The sequence below is a fragment of the Quercus robur genome, chromosome 2 (genome assembly GCF_932294415.1).
Source record: "Quercus robur chromosome 2, dhQueRobu3.1, whole genome shotgun sequence".
NCBI lineage: Eukaryota > Viridiplantae > Streptophyta > Magnoliopsida > Fagales > Fagaceae > Quercus > Quercus robur.
Window position 1 is genome coordinate 93,477,211 of NC_065535.1, and position 12,991 is coordinate 93,490,201.

Here is a 12,991-nt window from a genome sequence, read left to right on the forward strand (position 1 = left end):
CATTCCCTCCTCCCAAGAACACCACCTTTATTTGTAAAGGTGAGAGCTCAAGGTGATGTAGTTTGAACTTTGAATCATAGTCTTCAAGAGTTATCTTAGTTCATATTCATCCCTTGTGTTGATTGGATAAGTGTGCATATCATAAAAATTCAAAAAAGAAAGATGAAAAATCAGATCAGGGCATTGAAGTGTCGATTGGAGGGAGTGTCCATGGGCACTCTGATTTCTGGTCAAAGTGCCAATTGGCACTGTAACCCAGGTTTATCCAATTTCTACTATTTTTTATTTTGCTCAAAATTCTAATAAGTTTTTCTAGATAAATATAAGTTTTGTCTAGCATTTGAAGGGAGAGAGAGAGAGTCAACAATATTGAATAATTGTTGCAAGTGTCTGATACAACATAATAGCCTACAGGGCACAAAATTGATCCCTTCATATTTCAACCATTATGATCTATAATCCAGTGGCAGAGATTTTAAAACCAAACCAAATGAATATAGAATAATGTATGATTTGCAAATCTGAGTTGCAGAACATCAACTATACATCAACCACAACTCCTATTTACCTGCCAACTGGGTTGAGAAAAGAAAAAGAATACACACAAAAAATATAAAAGGAAGACGGAATAAAAAGAATAGTTACATAACAATTGGTTTATATCTCCTATTATAACAGGTGTGCCCACATGTTCATATCCTGAAGTTTCTGCAGCTCAAATGGCAACCTGATACAGAAGTAAATAAAAAACTATAAGACCCCAAAATTGGATAGTAGGAATTAACAAAAGGTTAGTATATGCTGTTTCATCACATGAGAAAGAGAGAATCCTCTCCACAATGAACTAACTCAGTTTATAGAATCAATATTTTAGGTTCATCAAAAAGCTGTAGTGGTGAAGGCACCCTTGCTCTCTTTATCCTAGAATCTAGATTCTGGTGGGACCTCCATTAACAAAAATTGAGCCATCCTACCTAGCATTTTTCAACCATAGAAAGGGATTTTGTACATGATGTAGGACACAACATGGGGTCAATTTTTGTTGTATGTTAATCTTTGATATTTCGTGTAATATTATATGGTAGTGTATTAATTATGGTATTTGAGAATTTGGTTTATGGAGCCTATAAATTGGTCCCTATGTTGTAAAATGAAAGTTGTAGTTTATTATCAACAAAAATTTTTCCAAGTTATTTTCTTTCATCTAGTGAATTTCAAAGCGTTTGTGATTTAAGGAGGCCCGTACTTTTAGCTAGAATGAGATTTTACCCTCACCGTCCTGTTTATATTGCAGTAACCTTTGGTAAGACTCTGTTGGAATCTTAGCTAGATATAATTTGCAGTTACACTAGCACAAAATATTGTGTCACAATATACGAATTGGTAATAAACATTCACATGAAGGCCATGGATTATAGATACGATGCTGTTTTAAGTATCTAACCTTAATAAACAAAACATTGTAAATAAAGAACTTGCTTCCTCTCTTAACTAACCTTTAAGCTAGGGATGTCCTCCTGCAAGAACCACCATGGACCATTTTTGGATGATAATCTGAAAGCACAAAAGTGGCCAGTTGGAATTTAGTCCATCACACATGCTAATACTATGGCCAGAATAACATGATAATATCAATCTCATGAGATCTTGTAAGTGAAGTCAATATCAAAGTTTATTTTCCACTAAGAAAAATGAACAATTAAATTTAACGAGTGTTGCTAAGAGCAAAATCTTAATATTCATATCCAAATTCATCCAGTGCCTACTAAAGTGTCGTTGATATGCAGAAACCTCAAATAAATACAGTAGAATCACATTAATACAAGTGTGCGATGAGCTTGACCCAAAGTTTGATTATCTATGTGCCATATGAACTTGAATCATAGCTTGTAAATGTCCAATTTAACCTTGTAGCAATTTGCAAAGGATAGTGATGGTAAAGAGAGAGAAAAAAGATTTTGCACAATTCAGCACGTACCTCATGTATCCAGCCACTGTTCGCAGGCCCATGAAAAGAGTTAAACCAGACCAAACACCCGAAAGACCAATAACAGAGGGAGCATAGAGCAAAAATGCAGAAGAAATTGCCCCTACCACCATCTGAAAATTATTTGCATATGTTAAAAGAAATGATATAAACTAATCGAATGGGTTAATATCAAGGCCACTATCTTATCAAAATAGTTAATCAATATGACAAGGCAGCTTACCATAGAGATAGCTGCATATGAAAAGTCTGAAATTCCATAATGGAGGCCATCAAATATATAAGCCAGAGCATTGATAGGTTGACTGGCACTGACAAACTGTAGCAGATTTAGGCAGGAGCTTATAAACAAAATGATGAAACAAATAACAAAAATTGGACACGATCCAAGGCTAACAGAGATACATACCAACAACCCGGATCTTACAATTCCTAACACTTCAGAATCATTAGTGAACAATGTAGCTAATGACCCAAAAGACACGCCCAATATGATAGCTAAGGAAACGCCAGTGAATAGCCCTGTCTGAGGAAACATATATGATGTTATAAAAAATACTCCCAAAGGGAGAAATGGGAAAAAAGAAACACATTCTTTCAATTGCAAGGTATGTGCTAAAACTAAAACAATAACCACATGCAATAAGTCACCTTTAAAGCAAAGTAAGTGATTTCTTTCACAGTGCTGTAGTCACCTTTAGCAAGGGCACTTGCAATAAGAGCCTACATTCAATAAATGCTCTTCAATAATTTGGTAAATTAATGTAAACATGTAAAATAATAATGCAATCACAAGATTTAACAAGAACAAAGGCAAAGAAAAGGAATTTGCAATCATATGCAAACACCTTAACTGTGAGGACAACAATAGGTACCAATGAAACTTTTTAATTTAACTCCAGAATATTAAAAACTGAGGTAGGCTACCCAAGGAGTTTCTAGTCATGAAAATTAAAGGCAATGGATTGCCAATGTATCAACCTTAATCTCTCTTTAATATATACAAGTGTAACAGGATGTTACCATATTTAGAAATTTATGAAAATAACAAAGTTAGGAGACTCTGAATGGCGCAAGAAGGGAGGATTTATAGGAGATTTATAGAAAAGGTTTGTGATTACACATTGCATACCTGACCAGATGCAGCTTGTGCATCAGCAAGGAGAGATACAGATAACCACACTTGCAAGCATATCTGATGAGCTGCCATTGCTAATGGTCCAAGACGAGCAGCCATTGATGTGCTCAAAGTTATTGTCAAAACAGCAGCTAGGGTTCTCCCAAGAAGAAAACCACCTAAGGAAAAAATTCTGGTATGTGAGTGATCAATGCACAAAGAATTAGATACTGTCATATACATTGAAAGTGGAAAAAATAAATGTGCTCATTCACCATTTGACAAGTGGTAGTTTAGCATGGTATTAGAGCAGTGGTCCTGAGTTTGAACTTTGTCTTCATCTTCCCTCCCATTTGAAAGTTAAACATTCCACATGTTGGGACTTGGGACCCACTTATTAAGACGGAGTTTGGGCCCACAGATGAGGTGGTATATTAAAATAATGGTTAAGTGATTATATTCACCATTTCCTAGCATGTTATGTAGCTTCGAATTTTGTCTAGAAACATCAAAGCATTATTAAAAAACCAGTCAATCAATCCAGAAAATGCAAAATTTTGATTGTCCCACTTTTTGGACTATATAACATGAGAAACACATAACAGATCTAATTAAAGGAGAGAATGACTTCCATTATAGCTGCATGGAATCAGCAAAAGAGTCAAAGAAGATGTCCCTAAACCAAATATAAGAGCAGAACAAAACTCACCAGATTTTAGGTAGCCACCAAAATGCAAACTTTTCGCACTGGGAACTGATAATACAGTCCTTTTATTAAGATACCAGATCATCAAAATGGTGACAATGTATCTGGAAAATGTGAAAGCATATAGTTTCAGTTATGAGGCTATGAATAACAGAAGCAAAAGGAAGAACTCTAACAGTTGAAGTACATACTGAGAGACAACAGTAGATATGGCAGCACCAGTTACTCCCAAGCGAAAATAATACATAAGTAAAGGAAATAAAAACACAGCTGACAAATTTCCGATTCCTGCAAATAAGTCATCTACATCCATTAGTTAGTTAACAAAAAATCTGATAGATAATGCTGAATTGGAGGTCTGCTTGGTTGTAAGCAAAAGATTCAATCCATGGGAACTGGCATGTGTAGAATAACAACTACTTTGTGATAGAAACAATAAGGTGCTAAACCAATATCAACGGAGTTCTACGATAGATGAAATATTTAATAACAGAAATTGAATAAAGTGACTTCATTTTTATGATTTCATATATCACTTTCATTGCATCATTGTGGCCATCTTACTAAATTCATTAAGAAAAATAAATTATATGTAATGTAGTTGTATGTTCTTGCACATGTGATGTTTGACATTATCAGGTCCTTATTTAATGTTATATTCCAATGAGATCAAAGGAAAGCCAGGGAAAGAGGGGATTGGGGGGGGGGGGGGGGTGGTTACTGTTAGGGAGACGACACCCTGGGAACACTTCAATTGAGCCCTTATATATCATATAGGGACACTACATAACCCGAGTTTAAGCCTATGAGATTGGATCCAATTATGTTATATTAATTTCTCTACTTCTTTAATTTTTCCCGCCCTCCATAGGAACCCTGTTCATATCTATGGGAATCTCGTGTTTTGCCATTCTTCATTGATCTAGCACTGTTGACAATGCTATATTCTAGGGCCTTTTTCCAAGATAATTTATATGGGCATTGTGGGCTTGCCTTGTATGATGCACAATTGTGTGAGCTCCAAGTGCACACATTTTGTCGCCACCTTGCCAAAACCTACCATAGCTCTTTTTTTTTTTTTTTTTGAGGAATAACCTACCATAGCTCTGATACCACCTGTTATGTAGATAACACCTTGGGGAGACTTCAATATAGACCTTAATATGTTATATGGTACAACACTTAACCCAAAAAATTAAGCCTATGGGTTTGGACCTAATTAGGTCATATTAATTCATCAGATGAGCACTACTTGAAGCATTAGACATGTGACTAAAAGAGGGGGGCAAATATGTACAAAATCACAGGGTGGTTTATACAGCTATAATAGCTTTTAGCCGGCATATATATATATATATATATATAAATTAGGGTGGCTTAGTATGCATCAAAAAAATAGTTTTTTCTTTAAATCTTTCTACAAATGCTTTAAATAATATTAAAAAAAAGCCAAGATAAAATGACTGTTTTTGTGATATATGGATTTATGTTGGAACAGTGACACATGCTCATCGCATAAAATACCAGTGCAGTCCAATGACATTCATATTCCTTTCTGCATATAAGTTTCAGAAGGTAAGCTGAGCACTTGCCTAGACATAATACAGGGGTCTTTGTATCCTTAAATCCACGGAAGATGCCTTGAATGGCCAGAGAAACAACAACTGCAGGAGCACCAATTGCTCTAAGTTTAAGAAATTTTTCTGCTGGAATGCGCATGGATGAAGCCTTTTTACAGAAATAAGTATTAGAAGTTAGTTCACTCTATAAATGGAAAATGGAATGTGAGATCAAAATTACAATGCAAATGTTACTCGTCAATAGGAGGTAAATAATAGGAATGCACTAATATCATATGTACTCTTAACAAAGTTTTACTCACAGATGATATGCCCATAATGTTCAGAAATATTCCAGACCCCAAATACATTGCCAAAGCCTCAAAAGTACCAATTGCAACTGATAAAAGTAAGGCAGTAGAGACTGAGGGTAGAAGCTTTCTTTCACCCATTCCATCAAAAGCTGTACATCAATTATTTCAAATAGAGAACGAGATTCAATATTCTGGGTCAATTATCTTGTGTTTCATTTTTTTTCCCAATGTAAGCGAGGAACTCAATATGGCATGCTTTGAAGTTCAAGAGAAGAAAGTCTAGCATCTGTTGTGGTTTCACCTGAATTAGATTCCTTGCTTGCGCTCTTTGATATGTCTTCAGCCACAAATGATGTCGCAACACTGAGAAGAGGGATATTGAAAACCTTTGATATGATGTTGAAAATTGACATAGAAAGACCTGCTGATGCCAACTCCAAGGGCCCTTTTCAAATGGATAAAACCAAGGGCTTATTTAGCATATGCTAAAAAGGTACTTTTGCACAAAATATTAACTTTAGCCAAAGCAAGCAAGAATCAGTATGAGAAAGTAACCAATAAATGAAAATCCAACTACACAGTCACCAAATTTCTTGCAATAGTTGTATGATGCATCATATTCCAAATATCTAATACGCCAAATGTGAACAACATAAGAGTATATAGGCCCAAAAATCCTAGAAGATTGATACTCCAAACTCTCAGATTCCATTTAGATCACAGGAAACAGGGTGGAATGGAAAGAAAAATGGTTAAAATTCTTATGATAGGAAGCTAATTTCTCAAGCAATTAGATGGTTTTCCTTTCCCTCATTACTTCTGTGACAAAAAATGGAGCCTTTATAAACCATCCTACATGCTTCATATTCCAAGTGTGTCCCTCCCAATCAATCAATAAAATAATCTCTTGAATATGGAAGTGATTGAAGCCAATTGTGCATCAACTCAGTTTTGACTAAACCTAAACCAGACACTATAGTTGGTAGACAAAGCTGACAATATTTGATGACCAATTATGCACATCAACCAAAATCAAGACAAAAAATTGCTAATTAAGACAAAACAAACTTAAGTAACAAAAATGACTCAAGCTTAAAGGAGCCCTGCAGCAATTTTAGATATGACACATGTCATTAAGCTGATTTCATCCCCACTATTTATGATTACACATTGTTTGATCGTAGTGGTTTATTTGATAGAGAGAACTCATTGAGTAAAAAATCTAACCCAATCTTCCAATGTAAGCAGTTTCCATCAGTTGTGCCAAGGGCTCAATTGCTTGTCCAGCAATTGCTGGTACAGAAAGCATTATAAGCTCAGTTTGGACACTTGGAGTGTGTGATTCACTGGTTGAGAGTGTCTCATCAATCTCACTGTAAAAATTTTCAGGAATTCAATAAAATTAACAAATCTAGAATCAAAAGATAAGCTCAGAACTTTGTAGCTAAAAAAAAGAAAAAGAAAAAAAGATAAGCTCAGGGCTTCACTGAGTTCTCCCACAGTGATGCAATACTATTCAAAGTACCAAATTTTTTAATTAATACTCAAAACTCATTTGTAATAACAAGTAGCAAAAATGAAAAAATAAAAAAGGTTTTTAAGTCTGGCATCTTACAAGATTCTCTTGCTCGGTATGGTCCCATTTTTGGATGCTACAATATCCTGAACCTCCAAACTAGAAGCACTCAACTCATAATCTGATGTTTGTTGCTCACTAATCAACCCACATCGCCTAGCAACATTGCTAAACCTCAATTGTCTATTATCACACGCTGCAAAGTAAGGAACATGATGACCTTCCCTTGAGATTTTGGACCCAAATCTTTTCGCCATGTTTTTAATTGACCTTCTTTCACATTTCTTAAAATTAATTCCACAAGCCAGTGAACCAGACAGTTGGGTTATTTCCATATTGCAATAACCAAACTATGAAAAACTTCGACTCAGGAGCAAGATCCAAGGAAATCTCCTGCAAGTGATCAAACAGCATGTAAGTGACACTTAATACCACATCCAAAAAAGAACAAGTTACTAATACCATACCGTACCTTTCTTCTCATTCTTTCTTTGTTCACATTTATTCATATGAAAATGTGCTCTCATTCAAACTATGGTCAGAATTTTACAAAGTTCTTCCAACTCACTACATGGCAATTCAAAAGACTTTCTATGCGTACTTTTATCACACTACCTACCGAATAGTCAGGTGACTTGTTTAAATTATTTAATGAATCATGTAATTTAATACAAGTAGATGGTCTTTTGAACTGCCACATAATGGGTTGGTTGGAGGAAATTCCTCAGATTTGTCCTTTGAAAACACTTTTGTTTCGTTTGGATGCTTAGAGAACATAGGAAAAAGGCTACCAGGAAACACCTCCACCAAAATGAAAACTACAATGTGGCATAGAATTCTTCCATACTATGAATTCCAAAACCACTTACACAGGTTACAGCAAAAAACTAATTTAAAAAGTTCAATCTTTTCCCTCAAATTTTCTCAGAAACCAATTAGACAACTAACGGATAACAAACCTATAGTGATAACCTCTGCACTGCAACTGTTAACTACTTCAAACCCATTACTCAGCAGTCAGCATTATCACCAAAATAACTCATTTCCGTCTGTTTGCTGAGAAAAACGTGTGGGAAAGAGAAAATTTTTAAAATTTAAGGAGGTGGGTAAAATTTAAAAAAAAAAAAAAAAAAAACCCAAGACAGAATTTTATTCCAGCCATTGAAACACATAGTTAGCTACTAATGCAAAGGTTCATCGGAAAATTCCAAAATGTGGGTCACAGAGATTACCTGCGAAGCTGGTTTTAGCTGGAGGAAAGCTTAGTCAGAATTAAAGAACAAGCTTAACGAATGGCTGTGGTTGTGTGTGTGTGTGTGTGTGTGTGTTTTTCTACTATTTTTCTTAAAATGTGATTGCTACAATGTCACACTTTTGGCGTTGGAGATTATATATTATGGTGTGTGAGACTGAGTAGGTGACTGTGTGAATTATTAGTCTGTTGAGCACATTTATTGCGTTTGTTAGACTTATGAGCAAATGGCAGAAAAGTTGATATGTATTTAGTGATGTCTTAATCAAACACGTTCTGGCAGCAATAATTAGCATAGTATGAGCACCATACAAAGCAAATTACAGCCCAGGGATATCACATGTCATGTTATAACCATGTATTACATTTTTCAGCCAAAAAAAACCAAAAAAAATGTATTACATTTATGGGGGTAGCATGGGGTATAGGATAGTGCTATGGCTTATTCAACTTTGTGAGTAGGAAGTTATTATTGTCACTCGTAAATAGAGTGGTAAGATTTAGCTCCAGTGCACTGGAGCTGACACGATTTGAATACATGACATGTATTTGATTTTTATCATGTGTTTGAATCGTGTCGGTTTCAGTGCACTGGAGCATGGGAGGTAAGTCAAGTCCTAAATGGAAAAGTCACATTTTGATCTTTACTCCTATCTATTTTTAAAGAAAGCAAAAGAAAAAAATATTTACCCTTTATGGTTCATCTAAAGTACCAATTGGTTTTAGTTTAAGTGGGATTCGAACCTATGTCATTTATGGGTTGGCAAAAAACTATATTAGTTTTTATTTTTAATAGACTATATTAGTTGAACAAATAAGAAACACAACATATCATTTAATGTGTTTAAAAAGTCAATGCATTTTTTCATTAGCTTTATTTGAGTTTAAACTAAAGATAGCTGGTTTTAAAAATTTACTCTTTTTATTAAAAACACAATGTATTCAATAATGTTCTTTTAAAAAGTTAAAATTTTTAATAGGGATTAACAAAAAAGGGGAGAGGAATTATGAAATGGAAAATAATAAAATTACGATCAAGTTTGTTACAATTAAATTATCTATAAATAAATATACTTAACTATTTGTTTGGTTGAGAGTGAAAAAGTGGAGAGATGAAAAAAATGAGTTTGAATAAATTTACTCATAAGTCATATACCATTGTTAAAGAATAATGTCCAATTAAAACAAAAAAGCAACAAATAATTACGAAAGAAAAAAAGCAATCACCCAAATTTATTAAGAAAAAAAATTATGTCTAAAAAAAAAGCACATCTAGTTAAAAAAAAAAAGTATCATGCCAGAAAATCAAAAGAAAAAAAAAGAATAGAAAAAAAAAGGAAGAAATAAAAGAAGGGCAACGTTACTGCCCAGAAGAGGGAAAAAAAAGATGCCCAGGCCTAGAAAATCAAAAGAAGAAAAAAAAAGAAAGAAAGAAAGTAACGTAGCCCAGGAAAAAAAAAGAAAAAAAAGAAAAGAAAGAAGAGGCAACGTTGCCAAAAAAAAAAAAAAAAAAAAAAGAGCAACAAGGCAACGTTAGAGGAAGAAAAAAATAATAATAAATGCAACTTGAAGAAGCCCATGTGCACATGCATATGGGCATTTTTGTCAATCAAGAAAAAATATATTCCCACTCAGTTTTCTCTTTATTTCGGGGAGAAAACTTTTTGATGGATCTGGGGAGAAAATACTTAGACTCTACTAATTTATTTTTTTTCTTCTTTATCTAACCAAACACACTCAAAAAAAATTTTTGTTCCTATTTTTTTTCCAAAGTTTTTCATCTATCTTATTTCACTTCTAAACAAACACACCCTAAAAGTTTGATACCATAATAATAGTTAATAAATTGATTTTTTGTTTTACATATGATCTGCTAAGTCAAAAGAAAGAAATGATTTCTTGTGCTTTTAATTTATGACTAGTTATAGGGGTTGGTCCTGTTCTAACACCGAGAATAACGTGAACAAAATGATTGAATTGTGCTTTTAATTTATGACTAATAATAATAATAATAATAATTTTTTTGAGGAACAATTTATAACAAATTATTAGATGCTGGTTTTGAGTCTTTTGACATTATTGTCCATTGCTTTGAAACTCTCAACCAGATTTGTCGGTTCAATTCATTCGATTTTGAATCTTCCTCTATATATTTTATCATTGAAAATAAGGAGAAATTGTCAAAATACTAGGCCATAAATACTTTTTACAATTTTATTCATAATTATTGTTTATTTGAAATTTTGAATTGTGATTAAAGTAAAATGCATTGATTCGATCACATTATATATATTATAAATTGATAATAAAAAAATACTATTAATAATTTTTTTTAGAAACAAATACTATTAATAATTGGAAAATATATATTATATTATATGTGTGTTAAACTCCCTCCAATAGAGAATTGAACTCCGACCTTTGTCTTTCACACCTTACAAGTACTTATACTTATAAAGTGACTATCGTATTAAAGATGTGCGGTGATAATCAAATTATCAATAGTTGAAACATATTATTGTGTTCCATCACTTAAATTGGACAATCATTCCAAGAATCTAGTCTAAGAGTAATGCTACAACTATTAATTATTTTATAACATTTTTACAAATTATTATTTTTATCTAGACTCATTATTAATCTTACTTTTTTATTTATTAATAATTACTTACCCGATTACTGTCTATAAATTTTTTTTTGGGTAATAAATCTTATAATGGCATACATTAAACTATCCATTTTTAGAAATATTTTCTCCGAATATTGAAAAAACTGTGAATACTTTTCAATTTTTAAAAAAATATTTCAAAAAATAATTAATTATTCTGTGTCCTACCTAAGGGCGCATTAGCAAAATCCATTTTGTATTTCTAGAGTACTTTTCTCTCCATATTTCACATGTGATTTGGCATTTTCTATTTATTACGAGTTATGACGTCGTCCTTCCCAATTATTGGGAATGTAAAGCAGAATGAAACACGTGTTACCTTGGATTTTGGTAGAGGTTCACGTTCAATTAATGTTTGTGAAAAGTCTAGGGAGTAGGGACACAAGTAACTTGTGTGTGACTTTTGATTGAAATTTTTTGTCACAGCTCGGATTTCACCGGTAATTCTTGGTGTTTCACGTTTTCACATTCGGTTGGGAGGATCAAAAAATAAGAAAAAGAAAATATTTAATTTTTACTTATGTATGTTTTGTTGGGATAAATAAATTCAAGAATAAATTTTTTTTTATTTGATTGAAAAAAAATTAGATAATAAAAAAAATATTTGTATAAATTTATTCTCATGCACCTATTATATAAAAAAATTTAGTAGTTTATAGAAAAAACCCTAAATTTAGGAAAAAATAACTAAACACTAACATTGAAATATTAAAAAAGAAAAGAAAAGAAAAAAGAAACTAATGTGGAGAGAGGAGAGATAGATAGTAAATGAGTAATTTTCCATCTAAGCCTCTCTTTCTTCCCCCATTTTCTTCCCAATGGGCCCCACCAAAATCACCCCCAAACTAAATAAGGGCACTATTCAAAATCCCCCCCCCCCCCTCCCCCCTTTTTTTTCCTTCCTCATTTTCCATCCCCTCAATCAAATGGGACCTTAGGATAGATCTTACTACTTAAATTTACAGTGGAATTCATCATCAATGTGAGAAAATGAAACATCACATCACTGTACTCTAAAAGTATTGTAAATAGTGAAGAAAAATTAGTAAGTTTATATGAAAGTGATTATTCATCACTTGTAACCGATGACTATAATAAGTTGTGCTAAAATTTATTGGAGGAAGTTTGACAAAAAAGAAAAAAAAGGAAGAATGTATATTTGCCTTTATATCCCTCGTAAACTAGTGTTAGAGGTACTGCAGGATTTATGGGACATTTGATTTATTTATTTTAAAAATAGAAGGCATAATACTTTATCATTATTTATTTATTTTTGTGTTGAGTTACCACCAAATTCACTTAAATTTACTACCATTCTTGTATGAAATCTTGCACATATGAGATGCTTATACATATCATATGTATTTATATAGAAAAATATTTTCTTTTATTTAAAAAAGAAATATTTTTTTTCTATTATTATGGTTATGAAAATGAGTAATGTTACAGTCACAAATTACAAACTATTTTACAATATACTTGATCAGTTTCTTGCCCATTGTTTTTATCTTATCTTCTTAATATAAGATGTGAGAATCCACTTAAAATATTATTTTAAAATTTAAAATAATTTTTTTTCTTCACATGGCCATTTTCTTGTCCACTTTTATTTAAATAAAATTTAAAAAAATATTATTTTATTATCAATTCTTAAACTTTAACATTCATGTTAAGTTGACCCTACCGTCTGTTAAGGTCTATAGAATAACACTATTCGTATATGTGATATAATGTCATTAACTAAACTTAACGATAATGGACATTGTCAAAAGGAGCAATTTGATAGAAATGTTAAAATAATATAAAGACTAA

At 32.5% G+C, this 12,991-nt stretch overlaps 1 protein-coding gene across 3 annotated transcripts; it reads right to left on the reverse strand.

Moving 5' to 3' along the window:
* Positions 1-355: 355 nt before the first annotated feature.
* LOC126715909 (protein DETOXIFICATION 45, chloroplastic-like) lies at positions 356-8,683 on the reverse strand. Of its 3 annotated transcripts, XM_050416757.1 has the most exons (16): positions 8,492-8,683; positions 8,219-8,315; positions 7,299-7,652; positions 6,911-7,056; positions 5,985-6,128; positions 5,693-5,832; positions 5,403-5,538; positions 4,002-4,098; positions 3,814-3,914; positions 3,120-3,283; positions 2,639-2,710; positions 2,397-2,513; positions 2,211-2,306; positions 1,979-2,100; positions 1,497-1,554; positions 356-727 (listed from the first exon to the last, which is right to left on the reverse strand). In XM_050416757.1, exons 3-16 carry the CDS (start codon positions 7,592-7,594, stop codon positions 716-718), a joined length of 1,701 nt encoding a protein of 566 aa, XP_050272714.1. In that variant the 5' UTR covers positions 7,595-7,652; positions 8,219-8,315; positions 8,492-8,683; the 3' UTR covers positions 356-715. The 3 variants fall into 3 exon arrangements, with proteins under 3 accessions (XP_050272714.1, XP_050272713.1, XP_050272715.1); XM_050416756.1 differs by lacking the exon at positions 8,219-8,315; XM_050416758.1 differs by lacking the exons at positions 8,219-8,315; positions 8,492-8,683 and adding an exon at positions 7,732-7,753.
* Positions 8,684-12,991: the final 4,308 nt, after the last annotated feature.

Excerpts from the sequence above, each read along its gene's own strand:
- LOC126715909 (XM_050416756.1), bottom strand. The coding sequence starts at position 7,594 with ATGGAAATAACCCAACTGTCTGGTTCACTGGCTTGTGGAATTAATTTT. Across the intron at positions 4,099-5,402 it reads GACCCCTGTATTATGTCTAG|GAATCGGAAATTTGTCAGCT; the intron begins GCAAGTGCTCAG and ends ACTTATTTGCAG. Across the intron at positions 2,514-2,638 it reads TCACTTACTTTGCTTTAAAG|ACAGGGCTATTCACTGGCGT; the intron begins GTGACTTATTGC and ends ATGTTTCCTCAG.